The sequence below is a fragment of the Humulus lupulus genome, chromosome 1, assembly GCF_963169125.1.
Source record: "Humulus lupulus chromosome 1, drHumLupu1.1, whole genome shotgun sequence".
Taxonomy (NCBI): Eukaryota; Viridiplantae; Streptophyta; class Magnoliopsida; order Rosales; family Cannabaceae; genus Humulus; species Humulus lupulus.
In genome coordinates this window covers 15,053,217-15,072,520 of record NC_084793.1, presented here as the reverse complement: position 1 = coordinate 15,072,520, position 19,304 = coordinate 15,053,217, and the positions used below count along the sequence as shown (strand labels likewise).

At 31.0% G+C, this 19,304-nt stretch overlaps 2 protein-coding genes and 1 pseudogene across 2 annotated transcripts; all 3 read right to left on the bottom strand.

Moving 5' to 3' along the window:
- Positions 1–4,999: 4,999 nt before the first annotated feature.
- On the bottom strand, positions 5,000–7,988 carry LOC133786249 (probably inactive leucine-rich repeat receptor-like protein kinase At5g48380). The gene is made up of 3 exons (XM_062225451.1): positions 7,650–7,988; positions 6,407–7,396; positions 5,000–6,251 (listed from the first exon to the last, which is right to left on the bottom strand). The coding sequence occupies exons 2-3, from the start codon at positions 7,259–7,261 to the stop codon at positions 5,235–5,237; spliced, it is 1,872 nt and encodes a 623-aa protein (XP_062081435.1). The 5' UTR covers positions 7,262–7,396; positions 7,650–7,988; the 3' UTR covers positions 5,000–5,234.
- A 4,346-nt stretch (positions 7,989–12,334) lies between these two features.
- Positions 12,335–13,160, bottom strand: LOC133786259 (probably inactive leucine-rich repeat receptor-like protein kinase At5g48380). The gene has a single exon (XM_062225460.1). The coding sequence runs from the start codon at positions 13,141–13,143 to the stop codon at positions 12,388–12,390; it is 756 nt and encodes a 251-aa protein (XP_062081444.1). The 5' UTR covers positions 13,144–13,160; the 3' UTR covers positions 12,335–12,387.
- A 3,625-nt stretch (positions 13,161–16,785) lies between these two features.
- LOC133785185 (probably inactive leucine-rich repeat receptor-like protein kinase At5g48380) lies at positions 16,786–17,664 on the bottom strand (annotated as a pseudogene).
- Between the last annotated feature and the right edge of the window lie 1,640 nt (positions 17,665–19,304).

Sequence of the window (19,304 nt, the reverse complement as noted above, 5' to 3'; positions counted from 1 at the left end):
GAATTTCGAAAAATAGTATTTCTAGAAAGTTGTAGCTAATTGAATTATCTTTCTAACGATATAAAGAGAGTCTAAATCGGAGTCCTACAACTCTAGATATGTTGATTTTACTGCAGGTGAGTTTAGAGTTACGAGATTTAGGGAGTTAGAAGTTAGGATTCTATTTGTTTTTATTATTTTTGTTTTAAAAATCAAGCTTTGACTCCTTGAACCTCTCTCTCTCTAAACAATTTGACCAAGTCCTAAGCCTTTGGCTAAAGGATATTCAAATATTTTCAATTAAATTCATTATTTTTATTCAAAGCCAAAAATAAGATTTTTATTCCTAAAACTCTATAAATATGACCTAGCACCAAGCCTTTTCATTCATTCTTCAAGCATTAATCAGAGCCTTCCAGATTCTAGTGAGACTATAGAGTGATAAACACTTGGGTTGGGGTTATAAGCTTAATAAACACTTGGGAAGTAAGGTTATAATGTATTTCGGTTTCGAGGTATAGTTCGGTCATAGAAGCATTCAAGGTATTCCTTATTCTAGTTCCTTTTTGTATTGTTCTTATAGTTTTTCTACTCAAATCCTAACTCGTATTCTCTATTCTTGGTTAGGCATCTAAGATCTTGAACGTAAGATTCTTATTGGTAAGTATCTTTTCGATGGTGTAGTTCATTCTTTTCATCCATTTTCTTTAGTATACTCACCTCTCTATTATGGTTTTTAGGAGTGTTCCAAAATCCCGACTTTGTTCTCATTATCCCGGTATTTTGGTAAGGAAAATAGGATAGTTTTATATGCTTATATGTTATGTTGATATGTTATGATAAGTTATGCTATAGTATGTTATGTTATGTTTTCTTATGTTTCATGGTTATGATTTACCCTACCTCAGATATTAGACAGGGGACGTAGATGAGTTATCATAAACCTACCATGTGATCTAACCTACCTCAGATATTAGAAAGGGGACGTAGATGGTTTATCACATGTTTTAATGGCCATTAATAGTATAGTCTTATATGATGTACGTCTTTATAGATATATGTTATATGTTTATAGCTTATACTTATGTGTATGATTATGTTTCATGCTTGTAGTAAATTTTCCTTGTTGGGCATTAGGCTCATTCCTTTATGTTTATATGTGCAGGAAAATAGTTATGGCGGCGGAAAGATTCTTGGTAGCTTGGGGATGTGTATTGAGGCAGGATGGAATCGGTGGATTGCGCGTTCAATTCGAGGATGAAGTTTTTAAGTCTTTTAGTTATGATTTCTATGTATTATTTTTTTTTCCGCACTTAATTTTGTAACCAATTCATTTAAATTATGTTTTGCTTTATTTTCAAAACAATGGGATCCCATATCCTAAGTGAAATATTTATGTATTTAAACATTTTCTTTACATAATAAAGTTATGGTGTTTTCATATGTACGTTTTCTTAAGATTAGTATAGTAGTTATTAATGGTCCAAGGTCTAGAATAGTTGGGTCGTTACATCTTCTAAACCGCACCAAACCAAACCGTGTACTCCCATGGAATTAAGATTGAATTGAAATATGGCCAACGTTGTGATATGATTAGATTAGATAATAACGATACTTATCTTATCAATAATCAATATCGTTCTAGTCCATTGTAACAAAATACATTTGATCTTATCTACTTGGTCAAATGCCTTGGATAAGACATCACACCCCAAATGTGTAAGTAGATCATATTGTAGATTACCAATTTAGTGAAAATCCAATGCACTGATTTAATCTTAGGACTCGTTCTTTTAAACATATAATTATAATTATAATCCACTGTGACCTAGTCACTATAATTGTAACTATTTATATATTCAGGATTTTATAAATGTTTGTATTATTCAAATAATCATATAATAAAACAAGCAAGCAACACAGTTGTCAAACTAAATAATTTTTACTTCTTTTATTGACAATATAAAATCATGTTACATGTTCGTCATTGTTTTATAAGGGCATAAAGCCAACAGTGGAAAGTTGATGAAATTAAATGCCCTATCTTTAATCCATTGAATTATTATTTAATAAATTTGTTCTTGAGTTTTTCTAGGTTCTTGAGTTTTTCTAGCTTCTTGAAGTTAATTGCATTTTAGTTTAGTTAATTACTTTCTGCAACTTGATTTTCATTAGACCAATTAGAAATAATAGTTAATTTTTGGTACTTAGTAAACACTCATTGTGTGTTCGACACTCTATTTTCATTATATTACTTGTTTAACAATTGCGTATTGGATTTTTCACAACAATCATTTTGGTCAAAGCTGAGATTACTTTAATAATGTCTGATTAATTCTGGTTGATTTTCTAAAATTAAGATCCCAAATTTTGTAGGATATTTGGGCATTAATGCACTTGATTTCACACATATTTTCAACCATTCATAAAGCCTATAAAAGGAGGTAGGCTTCTACTCTCATTCTAAAAGCACTCATAGTAGGAGCTACTATTTTAAAATTTTGAAGAAACATGATTAAATTCCCCTCCATCACCTCATTTAAATACATTCTTCATTTTGGAGCTCTTTTTTTTTACCTTTTATACTCTATTATCTAAAATACATCACTAAAACTCTACTTTCTCTATTTTACATCAAAATTTTACAGTACACTATATATCAATTTCTCTAGATATTTCTTTATATTATTTAAATATTATATCCTAAAATACTTTTATTAATTAAAATAATAAAATGAATAAAAAACTAATAGATTTGGAGAGAAAAAGAAAGAAAAGGGAATAAAAAAATAGGAAAAATATTAAAAGGAGCTTTACAAATTCTATAAGTGTAGAGAAGAAAACAAAAAAATTAGAGGAGCTCCAAAATGAAGAATATGTTTAAAGGGACTGATGGAGGTGAATTTAATCAAGTTTCTTCAATTTTTTTAAAGTAGTAGCTCATCACACACAAAAGTCTTAGTCTTTTTCTTTCTTCACTCTTTGTAGTTTTTCAGTAATAGAGTGAAGTTTTTGTTTCGAGTTCGCCAGAGTAGATGTTGCGGTGCCTTCATTTTGCTCAATAATCGTTGTATCCTGAAGAGTGGTTGCTCATGTATCTTGTGGAGTGGTTGCTCACGTATCCTCTAGCACCATTCAGGTAGAGGGAGCAAATCTACTTTAAGGAAAATATATTTTGTGTGCCTCGACTTTGTTCTATTCAATTTATTATAATTTGTAATTTCATATTTATGTTCTTCAATTAAATGTATTTTGTTTATCATTTTTTCGTTCTTTTCCAGACTATTATTTCTAACATGCTTTATAATGTTTTTATAAAAATAAATTAGATATCAATAAATAAATAGTTTAATATATATTTTTTATCATATAAATGAAATATATCCCATAGAAAATGGTATAAAACTTATATCGAGAAAATTTTAAATAACAAATTTTATGAAAAATATTAACAACTAATAAAATAAATATATGCGAAATAAAAAACCATTTCAAAAAATAAATAATTATATAAAATATATATGGATGAAATGAATTCATAATTTTATTTCATCACCAATTAAATAATTGTATAAAATATATATGGATAAAAAAATTAAAAAATAACATATTTTTAAAAATGAATAAATAAGAAACAAAATACAAAAAACTAAATAATAGAAAATCAACCAGAGTATATATAATAAGGGAAACAGAGCATTGTTGCAAGGGTTACTTGATACTCTAGCATATGGCTTATGGTTGTTGATGCAATTTAATAATGAGTTTATATATTTTAATTTCAATTAAAATATATAACATTTAATATTTATTTACATCAATATTGTTACAGGTTGGTATACACCCTGTTTTAGCTTTTTTTTTTTTTGCTGTTTTGTTTCTAATAACATATTCATTATATTGTTTAGTTTGTCCTAACACTCCCCAAAGCCTATTATTTTACCCTTGTCATATTTATACCATAATGAGTAATTTAATGAATAATGAGAGATTCTGTGAAGCAATTTCCTTTCGTCCCTAACCCACCAGATATAAAAAGGAGTAATTATTACTAAAAAGTCAATTTAAGGGACTCCAAGTTCCCAGTGAATTCCTCTTTTTTCTTTAAATATGACTGCATAACTATGTCTTTTTAAAAGCAAACCATTAAAAAAAATACAATTTATCAAATACCCAGATTGAATTCAATTTAATTAAATTTGGGTATTTGAATTGTTGGTGCATTAAAATCCATGAGGAATGAATCCAAGTAAATTGTTGGTGCAGCTAGATTTCATTACTTCTCCAATAATAAAGCATTTCTACCATTTCTATAGTGTAAATGACAGCAGCACCTAAAATTCTGTAACCATATGCAGCTAGCTTTAAATTCTATATTTATTATTATTATTATTTGATTTTTGTTTTGTTTTGTTTAAATCCATGAGTTTAAGTTTTTTTTTTAATATATATATGTATGTATGTATATATTTATAACAAGTACACCAACGGTTGCAACTAAATGTAGACATAATGCACTATGACACTTAAAAAGAGTTGAGTTAGTACATAAATGTAATCATTAATAACAATTTAGTATTATAACCATAAATATCCATATGTATGTAAGAGAGAATTTGATGATTATCTACCACATTCAATTTATCATATAAGACATTATGTTCTAGACAGAGAGGACAAATGAAAACAAAAACACAGGACAACAAACAATGACTCAACATAAAGCTTAGCTGCCTTGCACAAACTTAAAGGTGAACCTTTTCCTTTTCTTACTTTAAGGACAAGCTTCAACTTTGTGCTAAAGAGATTGCTTTGCTTTCTTTCATCAAAAAATCTAATAAGCTTGAACATTGTCATCCAGTAGTCTCACATGCATAATAGATACAATAAAAGAATGCTTAATGCATATGCTTATGGTTTGGAGTTTATACAATTCTTAAGAGGCAGTAACACAAAGCTATTATAATCTCTAAACCGAGGGAATTCAAACTCAATGGAGGGAGAGACATAGGCGATGATATGACAAAAGAAGAAAGATTGAATTATTTTAGAGGGTCATCACATGATGGAGACATATATAACTTTCATAGTTTTGTAAAATAATACTAGACTTTTACATCAAACAGACACTAGTACAAAGTAACAGTACCTAAAGAAGCCAAGATATGATATAGTAACCACTAACAATACTGCAGCCAAAATAATTACATGAGTACTTGTGATGCTCATTACTCTACATCTTTTTCATACCTTTTTCAATTACCATTCAGATCTTCTCGAGCAACAATGAGTTCCTCTAGTACACCAGCATCACTGTTTTCGGTTTGTATTAATATATCATTCTCAGCAGTGAAATGATAATTCTCTCCTATGGCTCTTAGAAGCTGGTATACTTCAAACATAGTAGGTCTCTCCTTTGCAGTTTCCACTACACAGCTACACGCAACTTTAAGGAACTGAAAAAGCTCGCCATCTACGCCTTTCCCAAGTAAGGATTCATCTATAGCACTGTGCAGTTCGGAGTTTCCAGACAGCTGTGTTGTCCATTCCACTAAATTTCCCTTGAAGGTTTCTGGAGCTTTAGCAACATGGGTCGGTCTCTCACCTGTCACCAACTCCAGAAGAACAACTCCAAAGCTGTACACATCTCCTTTTGGGGTGGCCACTAGAGTTCTTGCATACTCAGGAGCAACATAGCCTAGATCTCCAAATTCTCCATTCACGAAAGTACTCAAATGTGTATCAATCGGGTTCATGAGTCTAGCAAGACCAAAATCAGATATTTTTGGCTCAAACTCTCCGTCCAACAGTATGCATTTGGAGCTTATGTTTCGATGAATAATACGGGGATTGCAGTTATGATGGAGCCATGCCAATCCTCTGGCTGCCCCTATTCCAATTTTGAGCCTTGTTGGCCACTCCAAAGGCTTATCGCCTTCTGCCAAGAAATGTAGCCTATCATGGAGGGTGCCATTCACCATTAGCTTGTAGACCAGAAGCCTCTCCTTCTTTGCCATGCAAAAGCCTAAAAGTGGGACTAAGTTACGGTTTCTTACACTCCCTAGAGTGGCCATCTCAGATAAAAACTCTTTTTCAGAGTGCAGAGATTCCTGCAACCTCTTGACCATTAATGAACTGCCGTCCTCAAGCTCTGCTTTAAACATCGTTCCAGTTCTTCCAGATCCTATAACATTGTCCTTGCTGAAATTGTTTGTAGACTTCATGAGATCACTCAGTCTCATTTTTGAAACTGACTTCTCAAACATGGAAACCTGAATATAAGTAAGAAAGACCAATCAATGAAACTCTACTCTTACTAATTAAAACTCAGAAATATGAAATATGCACACACACACACACATATATATTATATGATACGCAATTATGCATAACTATTTCAGTGGATAGATGGAGTGGATTAGCTTGCCTTGATGGCTTTAGTTCCCTTTAAGCTCCTTGCCCATTTGTTTCCTTCAGGGTCCTCTTCCTTCTTCCTCACAGCCACTCTACGGAAGAAGAAGGCTAAACCAACCCCAACAGCCAGTGCTGCAAAAGTCACACCACCAACAGCTGATGCCACGATAATTACAGTCCGAGACTTCTTTGGACTTGCTTCACAAGGATCCAAAAGTTCCCCACAGAGTCCCGGATTGTTTGCATAGCTCTGTGCTGTAATTAATTTGCTTTGAAAAGTGGGCACTTGCCCAGTGAGAAGATTGTTGGTAGCACTAAATTCTTTAAGCCGAGAGAGCTGGCCAAGTTCTAAAGGAATCTGACCGGTGAGCCGATTATGATCAAGTTTGAGAACATTCAAATAAGTACAATTAGAGAGCAGTTGGGGTATAGGCCCTGAGAAATTGTTGGATGAGAGATCAAGAGTTGTCACAAACCCAATGAGTTTGGAGATATCAGTGGGAATAGGACCATAAAGCTTGTTATTTGAAAGATCTAAGCCTGTTAAGCTCTTGCAATTTTCAATTCCTCTAGGAAACGGACCCTTGAGTCCCATGTCCGAAAGCCGGATATTTAGAACTTTACTCTCATCAGGGTGCCAGCACTCTACTCCGGTAAACTTACAGATGAAGCCTTCAGTACGATTGTTAAAATTCCATGTGGAGTTCAAATAACCAAACGGGTCTTCTAGTGAATCCTTTATAATCTTCAAGCAATTAATATCATTCTGATCACCATGGCAGAAGCTAGAGCGAAGCACCAACCATAAAAGAATAAAAGCAAAACTGCCAAGAACTCTACTACTCAGCAGCATATTCTTGGGATACATAGCCACCACAATCCCCAAACAGATTTAGCTTAGTTCCAACTTAATGCAAGAGCTCAAGAAAATTACACAAAGAAGAAAAATCAAGGCTGGAAAAAACCCAATTCGAGGCTAGCCAATGATCTCACGAAACAAGGACTGCAACAAATTAAAAAGCAATAAGGAGAAATAACATAATAGATTATTAAGGACATATAAAGCACATCAAACAACAATTGATTGTTTTATCTCTAAAACCTGGAAATTTACACTATGCACTACACAACCTGGTATAAACACGGCGAAATTCTTAAAAAAAAAATAGTTGACTCAAGTAAGAACAAAGATAAAGGTGTAAATATTCACAAAATCCAGCTACAAATGACAGAAGTGAAAGAATTCAAAGATCCACCTGAAAATCCACAATCCAGACTCATAAACCTGACTGAAAAAACCCTCTAAAGGGTTCTTGAATCACAGCTGGGAGTTGGGTTCTTTGCAGAAGAAAATGAAACTCCATCGGTTCAGAGAAAAGCAAGTCCGCGTCTAAGTCTACACCTTAAAGTCATGACCAAATTCGCAAACTTTCTCCCCAAAAAACAATAGAAAATAGCAAGAATGTGAATGGGAAAATCACTTTGGTGGAAAAATCTTAGATTGGTCTGAAGGAGAGATGGTAAGAGATGATTATGATGGTGATATTAGAGAGGCTTTAACGGGTCAAACAAGCCGGCCATTTTTGTCAAGCTCAGAGACGACTTAAACTGATGAAACACAAGACTTTCTTTATTTTATATTATTTTATTTTTATTTTTCAAAATCTTTGTATACTCTCATTAGAGTGCCTGGCTTGTTTTTTTTTTTTTTCATTAATTGTAATTTAAAAAAAAAAAAAATATGAAAATTTTCGTTATTCGTTTGTTATTGCTATAGCTTTTAATTTTAAATTTTCAATATGATTACTTTGTTTTAAGGTTTTTTTATATATAAATATATATTATGTATATAATATATATGATATATCACATCTTGTTCCATAAAAGAAAAAACGCGTTTTGACCTTTTCTAATTTTCTATTGATTTTTTGAGGCTTACGCTGTTAAACTATTTTTATCTTTGTGTGATTAGTGAATAATAAGATATTTGAAACATTATTTTAATTTATTAAGCCGAAAATAAGGTTCTAATTTTTTCCCTATATTGGTACGACATTATCCCGATATTTTACTGAAAATCTGTGTTCAGCACACAAAATTATTTTCATTTTTTAAATAACTTGCAACAAATTTATTATAACTATAATAAATCTCGTAAAAAAACTACATTCATAATATATTCACTTATAACATTAACATATTGTTGAACTTTTTCGTTTTTTTTTTCAAGAAAAAAAGAAATATCAACATAAATTGACAAACTTTCATATGAATTAGCTTCATAAGAAAAAAAAAACAAGGTAAATTACAAATAGAGATGGCTTCTTTTGTTATTGGGAAATGGGGATGTTTCGTTTTTCATATCATATTCTTTATTTTATTTAGTTTGTTCTGAAAGCCTATTATTTTACCCTTATAACACTTACATTATAAAGGAAACTTCACTAAATGATCCTACTACTTTCATGATTACTAACCATAAACCTAAATTATTGTTTCTCACAAATATGACCCAGAACTCACCTAAAATGACCCAAATACCGTTGAGGACTTAACACATTAGAAATGAATATTTCGAATTTGCTTTCTTTCTCTTCCATTATTATTATTATTTATAAGTTACGGGGGTGCTATATAAAAATTTATATGTGTTTTTCAAACTATTATAGGTTTAAAAACTATTAGAAAAATGATTTTTTTTTTATTGAAATGACGAACTAAAATGTAGACTCTACGATTTAGGTTTTTTTATTTTTCAAACCTTTTTTTAATCATTTTCTAACATTTTTTTAACTTATTTATAACATTTTTCTAACCCGGCTCTAACATTTTTCTAACTTATTTCTAATCTTAATCTAACATTTTTCTAATTTGGTTATGACATTTTTCTAACCTGATTGTAACTTTTTCTAACTCATTTTAATCTTTCTCTAACCTGGTTCTAACAATTTTCTAATTCTAACCATTTTCTAACACTAATTTTCTACTACGGTTAGCAAAATGTTAGAAGATAGTTATATAGCTATATATTAGAAATGAATTAGAAATAAGTTCGAAAAAAGTTAGAACTGGATTATAAAATAGTTATAAATGGGTTAGAAAAATGTTAAAAATGGGTTTGAAAAAGTTCATCATTTTAGTCCAAAATTAATTTTCTTTTCGTAAGTTTTTCAGCCCAGAACACTCTAGTAATTTATAAATAACAATAGCACTTACTCACATTATCAATTGTGTCACAATCGATTAAAGGTTTTGTTACAAGGTGTATTTTTGTCAAAAAAAGGTTATATTTGAGAGAAACAAAAAAATGGTACATGCTTAGTAAAAGCATATTTAATGAAGTGCTAAAAATTATGTAATAAATGTTACATTTCTTATTTCCCTCTTTGTCACTAATTAATATATTTTATATTAGTTGAAAGTTTTTTATTTTTTTATTCATTTTTTTAATTATTTTTTTATATATATTTTCAATAAAAATAAATGATTTTGTTAAATTTTTGAGTTAATTTGTACTTTATGCATTGGAACATAATTATAAAAACTGAGATAAATATAACATTTACTCTTTTTTTTAGCCAAATTTGGTACAAAATTTACACCATCTAGTAGAGATGGTCTAATATGAGTATCAATAAAAGATCAACTCCAATAGAAAATGTAAATATTGTACTATGTTTGACACACAAAATCAATAAGTGACATATTTGACACAACTTTCATTTAATATTTATTTAGAATATGAAGAAATAAAAATTCTTTTATATTTTATCATTATCAACTAAAGAAATAAAAGAAAGTAAAAAATCTATATTTACATTTAATGCTAACACTAAAAATAATAATAAATGACATAAAAATAAATACAAAAGTAATTAATTATCTTGTGTGTCAAATTTGACACAACTTTTAATAAGTGTCAAATTTGACACGGCTTTTGACACATCATTGCAACAACTTTTTTAAGTGAGCTATTTTAGCACTTATCATTAATTTGGTAAGATGTTTTCTCACACAATGAGAGAGAGAGAAGCCTTTTGTGAAGTAATTTCCTTTCATATTTAATAACATCTAATAACATCACAATCATAAAATAAGAAAACACCTCCACACTAGCAATTCTTTTGATTAATGTCATATTGGATGACCAATTGGTTTCATTATTTATGTATTTATTTTATCAAACATAGTTACATATCTTATTTTTTTTATTTATTTTGTAATACACTTTCTTTATAATATTTAACTAAAACTCATAAAAATATTTTCCATCAGCTCCTTTATACATATATTTATAATAGGTATGCACAAACTCTAATTAATTTATATTTACATTTACATAACATTTACATATCATTTATATAATATTTTAATGTTATTATTTTTCTTTATAAGCTTTCTCTCTCCATTTAGTATATATTTATTATTTTTCAATTATTTTATTTTACTTTAAGTAATAAAATATGTTTAAAGATATAATATTTAAATGATGTAGGGAAATATATAAAAAAGCTGATGTATAGTATAATGTAAAATTTAGAGATAAAATATAAAAATGTGTATTTTAATGAATTATTTTAAAAAATGGAGTGGAACACTAATTGGAAGTGCTCTTAGTAATTGATGACTTTCATTAGTATTGGAAAATACCTTAACGCAAGAGATATAAAATGGAGTAATTATTACTTAAAAGACGATTTGAGGGACTCCAAGTTCCCATTGATTTCCTTTTCTTTAACTTATTTAGATAATATTCTTTTTTCTTTTCTCTTTTTTTTTTCTTTGGCAAGAAGCATCATGAGTTTTTACAAAATACAATATATTTTTTTTAAATGAAAACAATTGATCAAATACCCAGAATGAATTCAATTTAATTAAATTTGGGTATTTGAATTGTTGGTGCATTGAAATTGGTATTTCTAATGCAACATCCATAAGAAATGAATCCATAGTAATAAATTGTTGGTGCAGCTAGATTCCATTAATTCTACTCCAATAATGAAGCATTTCTCCCAGTCAATAATGAAAATGACAGCAGCGCCTAAAATTTTGTAACCATAAGCAGCTCATTTTCAACTCTTTTTTATATAGGGTCATTACACTACGGGTGCACACGGATTAAGTGTATCGGGTTTTGCGGGTTTTGAGTAGGGAAATAGGTTACTGAACCAGATCTTAATTTTTCGTTGTGGGTAATTTTGGGTTTAAGGTCTAGTGGGGTCAGGTTTTAGGTGAAATTGCGCCGAAAATGGCATCGGTAAAAAAATTTCAAAAATACCAATTTTTTTTACACTTTCTTAATTTATTTTTTACTTTTCACATTTATATTTCTTAACTTTGTTGTTAGTTTGGTTAAATTAATTTTTTACCAATTGGGCCTTGATAAATTTTTTTGAAAGGATAGGGGGTTATGGTTTTTTTGTCATCAAATTTGAATTAAAATTAAAATATTTTTTTATTTACCAAACTCGAATCCGACTCAAACATTCTCAACTTCTTGTTTAATCTGACCCGAAATTAACGGAATTTGTCAAAAAAACAGATTTTCAGGTTGTGGATCAAGCGAATTTTGTGAATTTTGTGGATTAAATGTTCACCCCTGCATTTCAGGGGCGAGAAATGTATAACTTTCATAGTTTTGTAAATTAATACTAGAATTCTACATCAAACCGACACTAGTAGACAGTAACAATACCTAATATGTAATAGTAACCACCAACAAAACAATACAGCAGCCAAAATAATTACATAATGAGTAATTGTGATGCTCATTATTCCATCTTTTTTCATACCATTCAGTTCTTCTCGAGCAACAAGTTCGTCTAGTACACCAGCATCACCGTTTTGGGTTTGCTTTAAAAGATGGCATTTCTCTCCTATGGCTCTATGTCATCATCCAGTTCAGACAGATACAATAAAGCTTGATCAACTAACTATCTAGCCTCCAAAATCCCCATTCACCAAAGTACTAAAATGTTGATCAATCAATCGGATTCATGAGTCTTGCAAGACCAATAAAACAACCAGTGCTGCAAAAGTCACACCACCAACAGCTGATGCCACGATAATTACAGTCCGAGACTTCTTTGGACTTGCTTCACAAGGTTCCAAAACAACCCCACAGAGTCCCGGATTGTTTGCATAGCTCTGTGCTGTAATTAATTTGCTTTGAAAAATGGGCACTGGCCCAGTGAGAAGATTGTTGGTAGCACTAAATTCTTTAAGCCGAGAGAGCTGGCCAAGTTCTAAAGGAATCTGACCGGTGAGCCGATTATGATCAAGTTTGAGAACATTCAAATAAGTACAATTAGAGAGCTGTTGGGGTATAGGCCCTGAGAAATTGTTGGATGAGAGATCAAGAGTTGTCACAAACCCAATGAGTTTGGAGATATCAGTGGGAATAGGACCATAAAGCTTGTTATTTGAAAGATCTAAGCCTGTTAAGCTCTTGCAATTTTCAATTCCTCTAGGAAACGGACCCTTGAGTCCCATGTCCGAAAGCCGAATATTTTGAACTTTACTCTCATCAGGGTGCCAGCACTCTACCCCGGTAAACTGACAGATAAAGCCTTCAGCATAATTGTTGAAATTCCATGAGTTCAAATAACCAAACGGGTCTTCTAGTGAATCCTCCTTTATACTCTTCAAGCAATTAATATCATTCTGATCACCATGGCAGGAGCTAGAACGAAGCATCAACCATAAAAGAATAAATGCAAAACCGTCAAGAGCTCTACTACTCAGCAGCATATTCTTGGGATACAGAGTCACCACAATCCCAAAACAGATACAGCTTAGTTCCAACTTAATGCAAGAGCTTGACTTGTCAAACTAACCGGCCAATTTTGTCAAGCTCGGAGACGACTTGGACTGATGAATGGAGCACGAGACTTACTTTGGAAAATAAGGTATTGGGGCAAGGTATTGGGGCATGGAGCAAAACCATCCTTAATATTATGTGAAAGTGAATGACGCTTGATTATGTGAAAGTAAATAAATGTACATGTTTTTAATTTGGTAGCATCTATTTAATATCACATATTACTAAATATACTCTTTAACAAATTAATATTTTATTCCAAATATTTTAATATTATGGTATATGTATATTAGTTTTGTTTAATTAGTTTTTATTTTAAAGTTATTTTGATTTTTTTTCGTTTTTTATGAGTTGTTGAATGATATACCATACCACAAAATATATATACTGAGTTGAAAAATAATATACCATCAAAACTTATAAAATTATTACTCATAAATATATATACTATGCTAACAAAAGCATATACTATCATTAAAATGTATATACCATGATATAAAATTATATACTATAACTATGTATAATAAAATAAAAATTAAATATCACAAAAAAAAATTATATATCATACCACAAAAAATATATACACTAATTGAAAAATAATATATCAACAACCTATAAAAAACTTAAAAAATCAATATAACTTTAAAATAAAAACTAATTAAACAAAATTAATATACATATATCACTATATTAAAGTCATATAGTCCTAAATAAATAAATAAATTATAAAAAAAAGAATAATTTAGGTAATCAACAATGTAAAATGATCATTTATCTATAATTTTAAAAATGAGGGCATTAGCTTCTTGATGACTTTATTTTGGGCAATTTCTTATAATTTCTCTAACGTGTATTCGCACGGAGAGTCCCTTCAGTGCCCAGCCCAAAACCGTAAGCCACTAAATGGGCTCAAAATAGATCTAGGCCCATGCCTGCCTCTCTGGGCCTAACCAACAAATAATATTTGATTTAGAAAGAGATTAAATCAAATCAAATCAATAATATTATACTTTATCAATTAGTCACGAGTGTATATAAAAAAAATAGTAACTAGAAAGATGATAACATATTATATATATAAAAAGGTAAAGCAAAAATTATAACAAAAATATTTGAGTGGTATGAAAGTATATATATTTTAGGGGAATTTTTCAGTGCACCCTAATATTTTTTAGCTAGAAAATTATTTTCGACCATTCTTTTTATTTATTTAGAATATTTTATAGATTTTTAAAAAATTCTGCCGTGTCGAAAACTAGTTTCAAAACATGTTGTACATTATATTTGAATAATGTAGGAATTTGCTCTGATTTTTAGGAATTATTCGACCACAGACTCATCTGGCACACGCCCAGATCAAACTGACGATGACGTAAATCAGCAAACAGATTAGTAAGAAACCAGCAATAATCAAAGAAAAATAAAAAGAAATGAGGCAAGAGAATTTATCCTGGTTCTGGTCCTAAGATCAATTCGATCTTAGGCCGTACATCCAGCTGAGCATCATCATCTCCAATCCACTATATCAATCTTGAGTTTGTACACTTTACAATGGTAGAAAAGAGCCTAGGAAAAACACAGCAGCCCCTCAAGAACAATCTCAGTTCTTCCTGCAGAGAACCCAAGTTCTTAGTCTCAAAGAACTTATCACTATCTCTCTGTTTCACTGCTTCTCACTCTAGGATTCACTCTTTTCTTATTGTAATTCTCTCTCTCCAAACTCTCTCTTCCGTATACTGTTTTTCCTTCTATATCAAACAGAAAAAAAATAAGCTATTTATAAACATAGCTTTTACAAGAAAGTAAATCTTGACTCTAGTTCCAGCCAAGATTAGTTTGGTGCAGTTAAACTTTAGGAGGATTAACCCACAAATTCCACCTTCATCCTCTAAAGATTAAACAGACCCTCTCCAAGATTGATCTCAGAAGATGATGATATACTCCTCATATTTCAGCAACTTCCAATGTTCAGTAAGAACCTTAGTTCCCATATCTGCTGGATTCTCACTTGTGTGAACTTTCTCCAACTCAAGTACCCTTTCTTCAATCTTCTCTCTTATCCAATAAAGCCGAATATCAATGTGTTTACTCTTCTCATGGTAAACTGGATTTTTGCATAAATGAATTGATGACTGGCTGTCCGAGTAGATTGTTCCTTTTCCTTTCAAAAGTTTTAACTCTTGGAGAATACCTTGAATCCAGATTGCTTCTTTAAACGCCTCTGTAGTAGCCATAAACTCTGACTCAGTTGTAGACAAAGCTACCACTTGTTGTTGTTGTGACTTCCAGCTTATACAACTTTTGTTCAGGACAAATACATAAGCTGTTGTAGACCTCCTGTTGTCCTTATTAGATGCATAATCAGCATCTACATAACCATTCAGAACAACTTTTCCTGGATCTCTTTGATATATTAGGCCATACTTAGATGTTCCCTTCAACTACCTCATAAGCCATTTTAAAGCATTCCAATGCTCCGGACCTGGGTTGGACATATACCTGCTCAAAACACTTAAAGAATGTGCAATATCAGGTCTTGTGCTTACCATAATGTACATCAAACATCCTACAGCCACTGCATAAGGAACTTTTTCCATTTCCCTTCTTTCAAACTCAGTTTTAGGACATTGCTCATTTGACAACTTGAAGTGTCCAGCCAATGGTATTGCAGTAGCTTTAGAATTTTCCAAACTGAATTTCTTCATCACTTTTTCGATGTAGCTTCTTTGAGTGAGAACCAACTTTCCTTCCTTTTTGTTTCTAAGTACTTCAATGCCTAAAATCTTCTTCACGGGTCCAAGGTCTTTCATTTCAAACTCACTCTTGAGTTTATCCTTGATGAACTTGATCTTGGTCTTATCTCTGCCTATGATCATCATATCATCAACGTACAGCAACAAGAATACCGTACCTGTTGTTTCCAAATCCTTGTAATACAAACAAGAATCAAATTTTGATCTCACAAAGCCAATTTCTTGAGCAAACAAGTTGAACCTCTTATTCCACTGCCTTGGTGACTGCTTTAAACCATACAATGATCTCTTGAGCAAACACACCAGTTCTGTTTTACTGTTTTCCACCTGAAAACCAGGTGGTTGCTCCATGTAGATTTCTTCATCTAAGACGCCATTTAAGAACGCTGTCTTGACATCTAACTGTTCCACTTCAAGATCTTCATGTGCTGCAACTGCCAGCATCATTCTAATGGTTTTGTACTTCACCACAGGTGAGAATATGTCTGTGTAGTCTATCCCCTCAACTTGTGTAAACCCTTTTGCTACTAATCTCGCTTTGTATCTTGGTGGTTCCCCTTCTACCATGCCTTCCTTGATTCTGAAAATCCACTTGCATGATACTACCTTCTGCCCTTGAGGTCTTGGAACCACTATCCACGTACTGTTCTTCCTCAATGAGTCCATCTCCAAATTCATAGCATCCAACCATTTCTTCCCATATTTGCTCGATACAGCTTCGTCATAGGTAGTTGGATCTGGTATCTCTTCAGGTGAAACTGACGCTAGTGCATACGCTATAAGATCAGCTTCAGCGTATCTTCTGGGTGGCTTTATCTCTCATCTTGTTCTATCCCGTGCCAACTGATAGTCTTCCAGTTCTGTCTGGTCCACCTGACGACCACCAACAGCTGATGCCGCGATAATTACAGTCCAAGACTTCTTTGGACTTGCTTCACAAGGTTCCAAAACAACCCCACAGAGTCCCGGATTGTTTGCATAGCTCTGTGCTGTAATTAATTTGCTTTGAAAAATGGGCACTGGCCCAGTGAGAAGATTGTTGGTAGCACTAAATTCTTTAAGCCGAGAGAGCTGGCCAAGTTCTAAAGGAATCTGACCGGTGAGCCGATTATGATCAAGTTTGAGAACATTCAAATAAGTACAATTAGAGAGCAGTTGGGGTATAGGCCCTGAGAAATTGTTGGATGAGAGATCAAGAGTTGTCACAAACCCAATGAGTTTGGAGATATCAGTGGGAATAGGACCATAAAGCTTGTTATTTGAAAGATCTAAGCCTGTTAAGCTCTTGCAATTTTCAATTCCTCTAGGAAACGGACCCTTGAGTCCCATGCCGAAAGCCGAATATTTAGAACTTTACTCTCATCAGGGTGCCAGCACTCTACCCCGGTAAACTGACAGATAAAGCCTTCAGCATAATTGTTGAAATTCCATGAGTTCAAATAACCAAACGGGTCTTCTAGTGAATCCTCCTTTATACTCTTCAAGCAATTAATATCATTCTGATCACCATGGCAGGAGCTAGAACGAAGCATCAACCATAAAAGAATAAATGCAAAACCGTCAAGAGCTCTACTACTCAGCAGCATATTCTTGGGATACAGAGCCACCACAATCCCAAAACAGATACAGCTTAGTTCCAACTTAATGCAAGAGCTTGACTTGTCAAACAAACCGGCCATTTTTGTCAAGCTCGGAGACGACTTGGACTGATGAATGGAGCACGAGACTTACTTTGGAAAATAACGTATTCGCACGGAGGGAGTCCCCTTCAGTGCCCAACCCAAAACCGTAAGCCACTAAATGGGCTCAAAATGGATCTAGGCCCATGCCTGCCTCTCTGGGCCTAACCAACAAATAATATTTGATTTAGAAAGAGATTAAATCAAATCAAATCAATAATATTATACTTTATCAATTAGTCACGAGTGTATATAAAAAAAATAGCAACTAGAGTGATGATAAGATATTATATATATAAAAAGGTAAAGCAAAAATTATAACAAAAATATTTGAGTGGTATGAAAGTATATATATTTTAGGGGAATTTTTCAGTAAAACCTGATATTTTTAGCTCGAAAATTATTTTCGACGATTTTTTATTTATTTATTTTGAATATCCTATAGATTTTTAAAAAATTCTAAATAATTTATCGTGTCGAAAACTAGTTTCAAAACATGTTGTACATTATATTTGAATAATTTATGTGACTAATTTTTTTATTCAAGCGTGGAAGGTAATATGTTTGAATCTTATTTTCGGCAATGTAAATTATTTAGAATTTTCTGAAAATTTGCAAGATGCTCTAAATAACTACAATATTGTGTAATGATGTGTAATGATGTGCTCTTTTAGGGGGTGCAAGAGAGAATTTGTCTATATTCTATTTCCGAATTCATCATTTCCATCTCTTCTTCATATTGGCTTACCAGCTCAGCATATCTACATGTTATTTGAAAATAAATGACAATATAATTAAGAAAAATATATTACAATCTTTATAATAAGGGAATTACCATAATATCTCTTCTATATAATAAGTGTGTAGATAACGAATTTTTTTTGTTTTAACAGTTTTTTATTTTTTTTAATGTTAACTTTAACGAAATATTCTTATATTTAACAGAATATTTTTATATTTAATCGTAGTTTGTAAACACTTAAACTTAAATAAATAATTAATTAAAAAAATTAAAATAAGACATTTTTGAGATATTTTACAATAATAATTATTTAAAAATAATAAATAATTAAAAAAATTAAAATATAATATTTTTTAGATATTTTACAATGATAATTATTTTTAAATAATAAATAATTAAATAAATTAAAATAGGATATTTTTGAAATATTTTACTATGATAATTATTTAAAAATAATAATATCATACATTTCATAACTTAAATAAAATTTAATTAAACTTAAACACACTTATTAGAATAATATTATATCAAACATATAATATAATCTACTGTCAATTAGCAACAAAATGTTTTTTTTAAGAAAACTAGCAATAAACTTAAATTTAAAATCTATGTATAATATTTAATATTACATTAAACATATAATATATAATCTCTTGTTGTCACTCCCAAATTAAAAAACTAGAACAAACATAAACTTAAACAAAAATAAATAAATGATTTAATTAAAATAAGATATTTATATGACATTAATATAAATTTAGTAAAAATAAGTAATAAATTCTATAAATAAAACTAAGCAAACGCGCATCTAGTATAATATATCTCTTCTATATAATAAGTGTGTAGATAACGGAAATTATTGATTTTAACGGTTTTTTTAAGGTTAACTTTAACGGAATATTCTTATATTTAAT

What these genes read in the sequence shown, in the direction of transcription:
- LOC133786259 (XM_062225460.1), bottom strand. Translation starts at nt 13,143, where the DNA reads ATGCTGCTGAGTAGTAGAGCTCTTGACGGTTTTGCATTTATTCTTTTA.
- LOC133786249 (XM_062225451.1), bottom strand. Translation starts at nt 7,261, where the DNA reads ATGTATCCCAAGAATATGCTGCTGAGTAGTAGAGTTCTTGGCAGTTTT. An exon ending in AGGGAACTAAAGCCATCAAG is followed by an intron (nt 6,252 to 6,406) that starts GCAAGCTAATCC and finishes ACTTATATTCAG; the next exon opens with GTTTCCATGTTTGAGAAGTC.